Source organism: Lithobates pipiens, unplaced genomic scaffold (assembly GCF_037356315.1).
Source record: "Lithobates pipiens isolate NorthernLeopardFrog02 unplaced genomic scaffold, aLitPip1_a1.2 Scaffold_16, whole genome shotgun sequence".
Taxonomy (NCBI): Eukaryota; Metazoa; Chordata; class Amphibia; order Anura; family Ranidae; genus Lithobates; species Lithobates pipiens.
Window position 1 is genome coordinate 243,644,867 of NW_027507748.1, and position 15,342 is coordinate 243,660,208.

At 45.0% G+C, this 15,342-nt stretch overlaps 1 protein-coding gene across 2 annotated transcripts in view; it reads right to left on the reverse strand.

The window, feature by feature from the left end:
• REN (renin) overlaps positions 1 to 15,342 on the reverse strand; it is a 1,244,704-nt gene that overhangs the window by 377,342 nt on the left and 852,020 nt on the right. For both annotated transcript variants that reach the window (XM_077481235.1, XM_077481236.1), the window contains exon 7: positions 11,200 to 11,344. In XM_077481235.1, the coding sequence (XP_077337361.1) occupies positions 11,200 to 11,344 (145 nt within the window). The remainder of the gene's footprint in view (positions 1 to 11,199; positions 11,345 to 15,342) is intronic.

Sequence of the window (15,342 nt, forward strand, 5' to 3'; positions counted from 1 at the left end):
TTACAGGAAGTTGGTGTTAGAATTGGCCCATGGGCACATTCTGGGAGGTCATCTGGGGCCGAGAAAACCAGAGAGAGGGTACTGCAGAGATTCTATTGGCCTGGGGTCATGAAGGAAACAGAAAATTATTGTTCCTCCTGCCCTGTGTGTCAGAAGTCGGCACCTATGCCACATTTCCGTAACCCGCTGGTACTTCTTCCTATCATTGAGGTCCCCTTTGAGAGGATCGCAATGGATTTGGTAGGTCCGATAATGAAGTCTGCTAGGGGGCATCAGTACATTTTGCTTATATTGGACTATGCCACCCGTTATCCGGAAGCAATTCCTCTTCGAAATACCTTGGCCAAAACCATAGCCAAAGAGCTATCTCTTGTTTTTAGCCGCATGGGTATTTGTAAGGAACTGCTTACGGACCAAGGTACACCCTTTATGTCCAGGGTTATGAAAGAATTATGCAAGTTGTACAAAGTGACACAATTGCGTACATCTGTGTATCACCCCCAAACAGATGGGTTGGTTGAAAGATTCAAAAAAACCCTAAAACAAATGTTAAAGAAGGTGGTGGATAGAGATGAAAATAATTGGGACTGTCTAATACCCTATCTGATGTTTGCCATTAGGGAGGTACCCCAATCCTCTACGGGTTTCTCACCCTTCGAGTTGCTCTATGGGAGACACCCAAGAGGGCTGCTGGATATCGCCAAGGAAACTTGGGAAAATGAGAGTTCTCCTCACAGGAGTGTGATTGAGCATGTCACCCTGATGCAAGATAGAATTGCAGAGGTAATGCCAATCGTAAAGAAACATTTAACCCAAGCGCAGTTAGCACAGCAGAGAGTGTACAACCGTGGGGCCAAGACCCGTACTTTTTCCCCGGGGGATAGAGTCTTGGTGCTAGTCCCTACGGTTGAAAGCAAATTTCTGGCCAAGTGGCAAGGTCCATACGAAGTAATTGAAAAAATTAGTGAGGTGAACTACAGGGTTAGACAGCCAGGAAGGCGAAAGCCGGAGCAGATCTATCACGTCAATCTGCTGAAAGCCTGGAGGGATAGGGAATCCCTAGTCGCAGAGACTTTGTCACAAGTACAGCCTGATTGCTTAGTTCCTGAGGTTGGAATAGCAGACACCTTATCGAAACCCCAACAACAGGAGGTTAAAGAGTTTGTACTTCGTAACAAAGAGATTTTCTCTGAGCTTCCGGGACAAACATCTGGCGTAGAGCATGACATTATCACCCCGCCAGGAGAAAGGGTAAAACTAAAACCTTATAGAATACCAGAGGCCCGACGGGAGGCAATACGTGGGGAGGTTCAAAGGAAGTTGGAATTGGGTGTGATAGAGGAGTCCCAGAGTGACTGGACCAGTCCTATCGTACTAGTGCCCAAACCTGATGGGAGCTGGCGGTTTTGTAACGATTTTCGACAATTAAATAAAGTTACAAAATTTGACACCTACCCCATGCCGCGTATAGATGAGTTGATTGACCGGCTGGGAACAGCCCGATATATGACAACTCTTGATCTCACCAAAGGGTATTGGCAAATTCCCCTGGCCGAGTCGGCCAAGGAGAAAACTGCGTTTGTAACCCCAGATGGGGCATTCCAATATAAGAGAATGCCGTTTGGGTTACAGAATGCACCGGCAACATTCCAGCGGAAAATGGATACGATTCTGAGGCCCCATCAGAAATATGCTGCAGCTTACCTGGATGATGTGATTATCCATAGCACAGACTGGGTCTCACATTTGCCGAAAGTACAAGCAGTCCTAGACTCTATCCGGGAAGCTGGGTTTACGGCCAATCCAAAGAAGTGTACCATTGGACAGGAGGAGGCCAAATATCTTGGGTACACTATTGGGAGGGGGGTGATAAAACCCCAAGTCAATAAAGTCGAGGCCATACAGAGTTGACCACGTCCCAACAGCAAGAAACAGGTACGAGCCTTTCTGGGAATCGCTGGCTATTATCGACGATTCATTCCCCATTTTGCTTCTCAGGCTGTGCCCCTCACCAACCTGACAAAAGGGAAAGAGTCTGTCATGGCTAAATGGTCCCCAGAGGCTGAAGAAGCATTTCAGTCCTTAAAAACAGCCTTATGTAGCCAGCCAGTGTTGTACTCACCAGACTTCTCTAAGGACTTTGTTGTACAAACTGATGCATCAGACGTTGGGTTAGGAGCAGTGTTATCCCAGGTCTGGAACGGGGAAGAGCACCCAGTCATTTACTTCAGCAGGAAGTTGAAGTCCCATGAGGTAAATTACGCCACGATTGAGAAGGAATGTTTAGCAGTGAAGTGGGCTCTAGATTCCCTTCGGTACTATCTGCTAGGTAGGCACTTTGACCTGGTGACTGATCACGCTCCTTTAAAGTGGATGGCTCAGAACAAGGAGACCAATAGAAGGGTAAATAGGTGGTTCCTGGCCCTACAAGAATTTAACTTTACAGTTAAGCATCGCCCTGGTGTTAAAATGGGGAATGTGGATGCTTTGTCTCGGATACATGCGTGTCTGACTGCTTGTGTTACAACCCCAAGGTTGAAACAAGAGGGGGGGGGGGGGGTATGTGGCAGCATGCAGGTAAAGTCACCTGGTTGTATCCAGGATGGGAAATATGTGTGCCCTAGATTCAGGCTTTATGCAGACTTTTACAATTAGAGGGGAAGAGTTAATGAGCCCAGCTGAAGTAAGTGGGCTCATTAAGACCTCTACAAAAAACCCCAGCATGCTTAGGGAGATGCTCCATCCTGGAACCAGTTTTGTGTTGTATAGACTGGGGAGTGTGATATCTGTTCTGTGCGGTGAGTTAACGCCTGTGTGGCAAACCTCTACAACAGAGACAGGGACTGGTGCAGCACCAGGCTGCACTCAGTTGTTAGACAGGGAAACTAAGTGTGTAGTTAGAGGTCAAGCTGACCAGGATTTATTTTCATGTTTTATTTTTGTTTGGCTGTTATATGTATCACTGCATGTAGCATAAATAAACCGCATCTTTTGTTTTTTGCACCTACAACGCTGTCTGCTGTGCCTGATTTTGTGTTGTGAACCCATCCAGGGGGTCACACACACCCGCTGCCGAGCTAACCCCTCACAATATATATATATATATATATATATATATATATATATATATATATATATATATATATATATATATATATATACACTAGACTGCTTGCACTGTATATATAATATATATATATATATATATATATATATTAGTAGTACCTTGGATTAAGAGTGTCACTTCATGTCCAATTTGTCTGCTGCAATGTTACAGCCCCACAAAAAAAATGCTGATCGCCACCATTACTAGTAAAAATAAAAATGCCATTAAAATAACCTATAGTGTGTAGATGCAATAACTTTTGCGCAAACCAATTAATATACACTTATTGGGATTTTTTTTTACCAAAAACATGTAGCTGAATACATGTTGACCTAAATTGATGAAGAAATTAGATTTGTAAAAAAATTTTTGGATGTGTTTTATAGTAGAAAGTAAAAAAATGTTTTTTTTTTCAAACGTGTTGGTGTTTTTTTGCTGATAGCGCAAAAAAATAAAAACCACAGAGGTGATCAAACACCACCAAAAGAAAGCTCTATTTATGGAAAAAAAGGACATGCATTTTGTTTGAGTACAGCGTCGCATGAACGAGCAATTGTCAGTTTAACCACTTTCAGACCGGACCATTTTGCTGGTAAATGACCAGAGGTCTTTTTACAATTTGGCACTGCGCTGCTTTAACTGGTAATTGCGCGGTCATGCAATGTTGTACCCAAACGAAATTTGCGTCCTTTTTTTCCCACAAATAGAGCTTTCTTTTAAAGGTATTTGACTGACTCTGCGATTTTTATTTTTTGCGATATAAACGTAAAAAGACCGCAAATTTTGAAAAAAAATGATATTTTCTACTTTTTGTTATTAGAAAAATCCAATAAACTCAATTTTAGTCATACATTTAGGCCAAAATGTATTCAGCCACATGTCTTTGGTAAAAAAAAAGTCAATAACTGCATATTTATTGGTTTGCGCAAAAGTTGTCACATCTACAAACTAAGGTACATTTTCTGGAATTTACGCAGCTTTTAGTTTATGACTGCCTATCTCATTTCTTGAGGTGCTAAAATGGCAGGGCAGTACAAAACCCCCCCAAATGACCCCATTTTGGAAAGTAGGCATGTTTGAGCAATATATCATTTAATGACAACTTTGTGCAAAAAAAAAAAAAAATAATAATAATGTCTTTTTTTCCACAACTTTTGTCAAAATATAAAATATTCCATGGACTCGACATGCCTCTCAGCAAATAGCTTGGGGTGTCTACTTTCTAAAATGGGGTCATTTGGGGAGGTTTTGAACTGTCCTGGCATTTTATACACAACATTTAGAAGCTTATGTCACACATCACCCACTCTTCTAACCACTTGAAGAAAAAGCCCTTTCTGACACTTTTTGTTTACATGAAAAAATATTTTTTTTTGCAAGAAAATTACTTTGAACCCCCAAACATGAAGTGTTTTTTTAAATCAAAAGCCCTACCGATTAAAATGGTGGGTGTTTCATTTTTTTTTTTTCACACGGTATTTGCGCAGCGATTTTTCAAACGCATTTTTTGGGGAAAAAACACACTTTTTTTATTTTAATGCACTAAAAATCACTATATTTCCCAAATGTTTGATGAAATAAAAAATATGATCTTAGGCCGAGTACATGGATACCAAACATGACATGCTTTAAAATTGCGCAGAAACGTGCAGCGGCGACAAACTACGTACATTTTTAAAAGCCTTTAAATGCCTTTACAGGTGACCACTTTAGATTTACGGAGGAGGTCTACTGCTAAAATTAGTACCCTCGATCTGACCTTCGTGGTGATACCTCACATGCATGGTGCAATTGCTGTTTACATATGACACCAGACCAACGCTTGCGTTCAACGTTGCGCCTTAGCAGGGGGGGACAGGGGTGTTTTTTATTTTATTTTTTATTATTTATTTTGCTTTTTTTTTTTTTTTAAACTGTTCCTTTCATTTATATATATTTTTTTATGATTTTTATTGTTATCTCAGGGAATGTAAATATCCCCTATGATTGCAATAGGTAGTGACAGGTACTCTTTTTTGAAAAAATTAGGGTCTATCAGACCCTAGATCTCTCCTCTGTCCTCAAAGCATCTGACCACACCAAGATCGGTGTGATAAAATGCTTTCCCAATTTCCCAATGGCGCTGTTTACATCCCGCAAAATCGAAGTCATGAAATGCTCGTAGCTTCCGGTGTCTTAGGCCATAGAGATGATTGGAGCCATTCTGGTCTCTGATCAGCTCTATGGTCAGCTGGCGGAACCACCGGCTGCATTCTCAGGTTCCCTGTTGGGACAGGAGAGCCTGAGAAAACCATGGAAGATGGTGCGGAGGGGGGACATTCCCTCCCACTGCTTGTAAAAGTAGTCTAGAGGCTAATTAGCCGCTAGGGTTGCTTTTACATAAAAGCCGACCGCTGGCTGAAAAGAATGATACCAAGATGATACCTAAACCTGCAGGCATCATTCTGGTATAAGCACTCAAAGTCCAGCAACATACCAGTATGTTGGTGGAACTGGTTGGGCATATACCGTATATACTCGAGTATAAGCCGAGATTTTCAGCCTCTTTTTTGAGGCTGAAAGTGCCCCCCTCGGCTTATACTCGAGTCATCGCTGTCTGCCCGCTCGATCAGCGTGTCGAGCAGACAGACAGCGGCCATTCTATAATTCAAAAGCCGCGCCTCCGGCTCCGCCTTCGCCTGTGATAGGCGGAACACTGAATTTCCCAGCAGCCTGTGTTCCGCCTATCACGGACATCGTATCATCCTCGTACTACGGACGAGGATGATACGATGTACGTGATAGGCGGAACACAGGCTGCTGGGAAATTCAGTGTTCCGCCTATCACAGGCGAAGGCGGCGGCGCAGCTTTTGAATTTTACAATGGCCGCCGAGGCGCCGACGAAGAGGGCACGGGACGGAGGCAAGGCAAGGCACGGCACGGGACGGGACGGGACGGGACGGAGGCAAGGCACGGCGGCGAGGCACGGAGGCAAGGAGGCAAGGCACGGGACGGAGGCTCGGGACAAAGGCTCGGGACACAGGTAGGCTGGACACACACACACACACACACACACACACACACACACACACGGATGGATACACACACACACAGGGATGGATGGATGGATGGAGACACACACACACAGGGATGGATGGATGGATGGATGGAGACACACACACACAGGGATGGATGGATGGATGGACACACACACACACAGGGATGGATGGACGGACACACAGGGATGGACGGACACACAGGGATGGACGGACACACAGGGATGGACGGACACACACACAGGGATGGACAGGCATGTCTTACCCTCGGCTTATACACGAGTCAATAAGTTTGCCAGTTTTTTTGGGGGTAAATTGGGGGCCTCGGCTTATATTCGGGTCGGCCTATACTCGAGTATATACGGTATTGTAATTTTTTTTTCATGCAGCCTGTGGGCTGAACGAAAAAAAAATATTGATCGGTGGGTATGCCCACCATTAGATACCTCCCTTCATCCACCCACTTCTAATGGTGGGCATACATGCACCATTTATATATGCCGAAGCATGGGGGCATCCTCCCGCAAAAGGTAGGAGCAGATCGCTCCACCCCTTATGCCCCATGCTTCGGCATATATGCTCTTTTTTAACTGTGGTGGTGAAATCACCCCCGACAGTGCTGGAGTCGCGGCTTTATGTATCGTGGGAGCAAACGCTGTTGCTGTCAAGATAAATAAATCCGCGCTGCAACTGAATGGCGTACCTGCTAAGCAAATGATGGTTAACAATAAAACAAAGTAACATTACAGTATAACAGTAAGACGTACCATACCTGCAAAGCAAATACAAAAAAAAATAGCAAAAAATAACACATTTAACACAATCTGTGCCTAAAATATATATATGCCGAAGCATGGGGGCATCCTCCCGCAAAAGGTAGGAGCAGATCGCTCCTCCACCCCTTATGCCCCCATGCTTCGGCATATATGCTCTTTTTTAACTGTGGTGGTGAAATCACCTCCGACAGTGCTGGAGTCGCGGCTTTACGTATCGTGGGAGCAAACGCTGTTGCTGTCAAGATAAATAAATCCGCGCTGCAGCAGAATGGCGTACCTGCTAAGCAAATGATGGTTAACAATAAAACAAAGTAACATTACAGTATAATAGTAGGACTTACCATACCTGCAAAGCAAATACAAAAAAAAAATAGCAAAAAATAACACATTTAACACAATCTGTGCCTAAAATATATATATGCCGAAGCATGGGGGCATCCTCCCGCAAAAGGTAGGAGCAGATCGCTCCTCCACCCCGTATGCCCCCATGCTTCGGCATATATGCTCTTTTTTAACTGTGGTGGTGAAATCACCTCCGACAGCGCTGGAGTCGCGGCTTTACGTATCGTGGGAGCAAACGCTGTTGCTGTCAAGATAAATAAATCCACGCTACAGCTGAATGGCGTACCTGAAAACAAAAAATGGTTAACAATAAAACATTGCAGAATAGAATACAGTACAAAGGAGCAGAACAATAGAGAGAGAGAGAACAATAAAACGACAACTATTTTTGGTTTTTTTATTTTATATATTTTTTGGGTTTTTTTTTTTTTTACTTTTTTTTTTTTTAAACACTTTTTTATGTAACTTTAACACTTCCGTTGTAACGGTTCCAGTGGTTTGGGTCTCTCAAAATGCGATGGCATCTTGGGAGACCCTGTGAACGTGTGCCTAGCCTGTGCAATGCTGTACCCTACTCTAAAACTCAACTAGTTCATGGTAGCGTTCAAAACATTCACCAATGCAAAGACCAGGATTGTCAGGACAGCGGGGACAACAATAACGGGAGTCACGCCTATATCCGCGCTTTCTGCAGACACGACATTTTCTTTGGGGGGCTCGTTGGGTAGGGGTACTCGGGATGACATAAGGATAATGCCTCTTATGCAGCCAGGTTACTGCATCTGGTTGGGGAACCTGAGGTGGAGCACCGCCTGGATACAGAAGGGCTCTGACGATATCCTCCTGGAATTTAAGGAAGGATCCAGTCCGTCCTGAAGCTTTGTGTAGTACATAAGCATTCAGTATAGCCAATTGGAATAAATAAACAGACACTTTTTTGTACCAGCGTCTGGCCTTACGGGCAACTAGATACGGCGCCAACAACTGGTCATTGAGGTCCACCCCTCCCATATTAAGGTTATATTTGTGGACACAGAGGGGTTTCTCCACAATACCAGTCACCGTAGGAATTTGGACCGTCGTGTCTGCATGAAGGGAGGTAAGAACAAAAACATTCTTATTATCCCTCCACTTCATAGCGAGCAAATTATTACTGCGCAAGCAGGCTCTCTCCCCCAGCCTAAGACGGGACTCTACAAGCCGCTGGGGAAAGCCCCGGCGATTAGGTCGCACGGTGCCACATGCTCCAATCTGCTGATCAAACAAGTGACTAAACAGTGGCACGCTTGTGTAATAATTGTCCACGTACAAGTGGTACCCCTTTCCGAATAAGGGTGACACCATGTCCCACACTATCTTGCCAGCGCTTCCTATGTAGTCAGGGCAGTTCTCCGGCTCTACGTGACTATCTTTACCCTCATAAACCATAAAACTACGTGTATAGCCTGTGGCCCTGTCACAGAGCTTATACATCTTGACCCCGTATCTGGAACGCTTGTTGGGGACGTATTGTTTGAATGACAAGCGACCAGAAAACTTAATCAGGGACTCATCAACGCAGACAACTTGATGGGGAGTAAACAAGTCTGCAAAACGTTGGTTGAAGTGGTTTATGAGGGGCCGAATTTTGTAGAGCCGATCGTATTCAGGGTCTCCACGAGGACGACAGAGTTCATTGTCGCTGAAGTGCATGAACCGCAAAATCAGCTCGTATCGTGCCCTGGACATGGAAGCAGAGAACACGCGCATATGGTGAATTGGGTCAGTGGACCAATATGACCGCAACTCACTCTTTTTGGTTATGCCCATGTTGAGGGAGAGGCCCAGAAAGATTTTAAATTTGGAAACCGTAACTGGTTTCCATTGTCTAGCAAGGGCGGACTGGGGAATAGTGGCGATGTGTTGACCAGCGTACAAATTGGTTTGGTCCACAATAGATCTATAGAGATCTTCGGTGAAAAACAGTGAGTAAAAGTCAAGTGTCGTAAAATCAACTGTTTCCACGTTAATGCCAGGTTGGCCAGTGAATGGGGGAAGTACGGATTCTGCAGAAGTGGTGGGCACCCAATTAGGATTGGCGAATTCTGCAGGAAGGGCACTATGGGTACGACGGGCCTGTCTTTGTCTTTGTCTTGGTGGCAGCGGGACACTACTTGTGCTTGCCACCTCGCCAGCTTGAACTGCACTTATGGGACTCGCCACGTCACCACGTGTTACTGCAGTGCTGGATGTACGTCCAGGGTGTACTAGGCTGCTGGTGCTTGCCAGTTCACCAGAAGGATGAGCGGCTCTAGTACGTCTCTGCTCCATATGAGTGACCTGCGGTTCCTGCACCTGAACAACAGAATACATTCGGGATCGGGCACACCTGTCCTTAACAGGGACCTCATCTCCGTCGTCAGAGCTATCTGTCATGGAGCCGCTGTCCTCTACAGGATCGTATTCTGAGCCTGAATCTGACAGATGAGTGACGTCCTCTTCACTATCTGTCATGCTCAGAAACGTGTAGGCCTCTTCACTAGTGTACCTTCGCTTTGCCATTTTGGGCTCTAAATTTAGGGGTACACTAGTGAGACTCACAGGTAAAAAAGCACCTAGCCTGTCAGCGACTGTTTCAAAACGCTACAAAAAAAACTGTTAGCGATCGCAGGGATCAAGCCTGACTCTGCGAACGCTGCAGTTATGTGTGTTGTGTTTTGTAAGTGACAGTTATCGATCGATACTGCACTTGGGTGGGCTGGGCTTGGCGGAGGGGCTAAACGCAGGTGCTAGCAGGTATCTGGGCTGATCCCGCTAAAAATGTGTTTTGGGAAACCTAAAATGCTGGCAACGCTAATATAGATCTGATCAGATACTATATTACTAAGGGAGGTGTATGCTTTGCGCGTGGGTGTTAGCGGTACTGGCACTAACCTGACGCTGGGGCGACGCAGACCTTATCTGACCCTCAAACTTATATCACCCGCCGGGTGATCAGGGGGTTAAACCTTTATTAGGTAATAAATGGCGGGTGCCCTGAAACAAAAAAAAAATAACTAACCAACCAGCGTCACCTGTAACAGTTATATGGTGATCACTGGTGAAAGGGTTAACTAGGGGGCAATCAGGGGGCTTTATGCGGTAGTATATGGGGGTCCCTGACGCTATAAAAAGCTGCGGCGAACCTAAATACTTACCTGCCTAACTAGCGTCACCTGTGACACTAATACAGCGATCAGAAAAACGATCGCTTATTAGTGACACTGGTGACGGGGGGTGATCACGGGGTTAAACCTTTATTGGGGGGGTTAGGGGGGTACCCTAGAGCTAAAGGGGGCTAGCCCTAACTGCCCTAACAGTTATTACAGTCACAAATGACACCAATGCAAAAAAAAAAGCAATTGGTGTCACTGTGACTGGGGGGGCAGGGGTGATTGGGGGGTGATCGGGGGGTGAAAAGTGTGCCTGGCGTGTTCTATTGTTAGTGTAGTGTTAGGTGCAACTCACCGATCCTCTCTCCTCGGTGCCGGAACGAAAAAGACCGACACGAGGAGAGATTACATCACTTCCTCTGCCTGTGTTTACATTACAGGAGAGGAAGTGATGTCACACAGCATTTTCATTCGTCAGGAGTGATCGCGAGGGGGTGGCCATGAACGAATGGCCGCCCCCTCATCCCGGATCGCTTCTGAACGGGCCCCCCACCCGCGGGAAGGCAGGGACGTACAGGTACGCCCATATGCCTGCCCGTGCCATTCTGTCTACGTATATCGTCGTGCGGCGGTCGGCAAGTGGTTAATGACCTGGTCATGAAGGAGGTAAAACCTTCTGGGGCTGAAGTCGTTAAATATAGAGTCTAGGTATGCGAACTACAATTAGTAATTTAGTGTTAAGGAAAGATTCTCATATGGAAAAATACCGGAACCTATTTTTATATAAACTCAATATTGTTTGGATTACCTCTCCTTCAGGGAGTTGTGTGGCCCCAATGGCTTTCATGAGGACAGATACTGAGCTAGCTGGCCCAGTGATGTAAGCTGCTCCTGTGTCTATAGCTACTGTGCACTCTTCTTTGCAGAACAGAACCTCTGCACCAGCTGATACCCTGTTGACAAAAAATTGTCATTGTGAACATGACTTAAAAAAAAAAAAACACATATAGACACTGTCAAGCTAAAATAAAGCAGAACAAAATTCAATCAACATTATGCTGCCAGCATTAGTAAATAGATAGGAAGGTACAATATATTATATTTTCTTGTTTTAACCTTTTTTAAATTTTTTCAATTGCTTCTGGTTTTTGGCCTATGCATTTTCATGGGAATTATTTCTTTTCATCGGGAGGAGGGGCTTTCTCAGCTAAGCAAACACTCCTGCCTGCATTCCTGGCTTAAAGTGGTTTTCTGGCCAAAATTTGACTTTTTAAATAAAAATAACCTATCATACACAAGCTTAATGCATTCTAGTAAAGTTAGTCTGTAAACAAAGGTCTGTTTTGTTAGGTTATTACAGCATTTTTATAGCAGCAGACCGTGGCCATCTTAGGTTTGGGCATCTGAAGCCAGACTGTATTTCTTCCTGGATCTCAGCCTTGCAAATCTCGCACATGCTCAGTGCTACACAAGCAGTGAAATAGGTTTCAGGTCAGGTTTCCATAGCAACGGCAGTGTCAGAGGAAGTTGCCACCCCTTAGCTATGCAAACCTCTCCTCCTCCCCCCAGGAACCAGGAAATATCCTGCATTTATAACAACAAAAAACGAGCAACAAAAGGAAGGAGGCTTATAAATATACTAATTGTAAATGAAATAATTTGCTTCTGTCCAGATATATCTAGATAACAAGAGATATATCACTTGTTATATATGTATCTTGTTATGTGTGTGTATGTATATATATCTATATCTCTTGTTATATATGCATCTTGTGTGTGAGTGTGTATATATCTCTTGTTATCTCGGTGTGTGTGTATCTACACCCAGCGGCTACTTTTTTTTTCTGTACAGCTTTTCATAAAAAAAAAAAGAAAAATAAATAATCTCAGCAACAAAATTAATTTACTTGTACTGTTGGCGGATAATACTGACTGGTACTTGTACTGCTGGCTGTTACTGCTGGTCGGCTCTGGTACTGGCGTCCAAATCGCGGGTTCCAATGCATTAGTGTGGCAGAAAACAGAAGCATGTGGCTGCTGTAGAGAGCAGAGAGGATGCTTCCTGTCACAGGCTGGAGTACATTTGGTATCACTCTGCCTGTGAAGGAGTTGGCGCTATACAGGAAGCATCGGCTCTGCTTCCTCTAGCGACAGCTCCGTTCTTTGCGCTGATGCTCGGAGATGGCGGGTCGGGAACCTGCAATCTGGGCATGCTGACTTGCCATCTCAGAGCAAGACATGGCAGGCCACATCGGAGTAGGGTTGCCACCTGTCCGGGATTCACCCGGACAGTACGGGTTTTGAAACATGTGCCTCTGACCACCTGAGACCCGGGCACATTATTCATTTCAGACCCGTCAGTGGCTCCCTTCCTGCGCGGCCGTGTCTCCTCAATTTCGGGGTCCGCAGCGGCTTAGCGCTTATTAATTTCTGCTCTTGTTTAGCTGTCTGAGTACAGGACGGGAGTCAGGATGCAGAGGCGGAGCCTCCATGGTGCTCTCCTCCAATCCCCTGGCTGGCTGCAGAAGGGACAAGGAGGTGGGCGGAGCCTCCATGGTGCTCTCCTCCAATCCTCTGGCTGTAGAAGGGACAAGGAGGTGGGCGGAGCCTCCCCATTCCCTGCCGCTCTGGAATGTGTGCAGAGATCGCGCTGGGACTGCAGCCAAGCTTGTAAGGTAAGTTTTTTTCATTGTCAGGTTTTCAAAGTACTCTCACCTCTCCCCCACCCACCATACACTATACATACACCCCCTCCCCCCACCATACACTATACATACACCCCTCCCCCCACCATACATTATACATACACCCCCTCCCCCACGATACACACCCCCCTCCCCCACCATACATTATACATACACCCCCCTCCCCCACCATACATTATACACACACCCCCTTCCCCACCATACACTATACACACACCCCTCCCCACTATACACACACCCCTCCCCCACTATACATACACCCCCCTCCCCCCACCATACACTATACACACACCCCTCTGCCCGACTGACACCGCCCACTGCCCTACTGACACCATTTACTGCCCCACTGACACCGTACACTGCCCTACTGACACCGTCCACTGCTCTACTGACACCATTTACACACCCCCTTCCCCTCACCATACACTATACATACACCCCCCTCCATAGACTATCCATATATACAGTCCTCCCATATATACTGTTCTCCACTCCCCAGACAGCATCCATATATACAGTTCTCACCGGGTGACACCATCCACTGCCCTACTGACACCATTTACTGCTCTACTGACACCGTCCTCTGGTCTACTGACACCGTTTACTGTCCTACTGACACCGCTTACTGCTCTACTGACACCGTCCTCTGTCCTACTGACACCATTTACACACCCCCCCACCATATATGCTGTTCTCCACTCCCCAGACAGCATCCATATATACAGTTCTCACCGGGTGACACCGTCCTCTGCCCCACTGACACCATTTACTGCTCTACTGACTCCGTCCTCTGCCCTACTGACACCGTCCACTGCTCTACTGGCTGACAGTGTCCACTTTTAAGGTAAGCTATTTTCACTGACATTTCTTTTATTAATCGAATCATATTTTATGGGTACACTAAATGCTTTTGTTTTATTTAATCATGCCCCTTTAAGTCCCCCCACTTTTAATGAAATTTGGCTATAGCAACTGTTCACTGTAGCACACTTCATTACTACTCTTTTTGGGTAACCCAAGGTATTTTACAATCCTATAGCATGTACTACAAAAAAATTGCCATGCGCCGTGAAAATGTTCGGGTTTGGCTTGAAGAAAAGGTGGCAACCCTACATCAGAGGGTCAGCAGTTGGGCAACCCTCGATAAGGGCATTGAGCTTATGTGTAAATATATAATTAATGTATATTTTATATATATATGTATGTATATGTATATACATAATTAAACCACTTCAGACCCAGACCATTTTGCTGGTCAAAGACCAGGACGACTTTTGCGATTTGGCACTGCGTCGCTTTAACTGACAATTAAGTGGTCATGCGACGTGGCTCCCAAAAAAAATTGACATCCTATTTTTCGCACAAATAGAGCTTTTTTGGTGGTATTTGATCACCCCTGCGGTTTTTATTTTTGCGCTATAAAACAAAAATAGAGCGACAATTTTGAAAAAAACACATTTTTGTTTACTTTTTGTTGTAATAAATATCCCTCAAAATATATAAAAAATATATTTTTTTTCGCTCAGTTTAGGCTGATACGTATTCTACATTATTTTTGGAAAAAAAAAAAAAATTCAAAAATAATCGATTTTTTTGCAGAAAAGTTATAGCGTTTACAAAATAGGGGATAGTTTTATGGCATTTTTATTTATCTATTTTTTTTTTACTAGTAATGGTGGCGATCAAACATTTTTATTGTGACTGCGATATGGTGGACACATCGGACATTTTTGGGACCATTGTCATTTATATAGCAATCACTGCTATATAAATGCAGTGATTCCTGTGTAAATGACACTGGTAGTGAAGGGGTTAAGTGTTCCTAGGGGTGTGTGCCGGGCTTTAGTTTAGTGAACATTGATCTCTGCTCCAATCACATGGAGCAGAGATCAGAGTCACTAGTTGCTAGGCAGAACGGGGAGATGTCGTTTACAATGGAATTTCCTCGCTCAGCTGCCCCGTGAGACGATCGCGGGTATGCCCGTGGCGATCGAGTCCGCGGGACCTGCGACCGGACTCACAGGGGTCCCGACCAGCACACGAGCATGCCACCGGCATCACGCTCGCGATGGCAGGGCGGCAAATTTAAAGGGACGAACAGGTACGCCCATTTGCCTGCTCGTGCCATTCTGCCGACGTACATCGGCGTATGCTGGTCAGGAACCGGTTATGCATCTTTATCAAGAGTATATGTCAGTGTAATTGGGGGAAATAAAAGATTAACGTTTTTAGATACAACTTTTTTC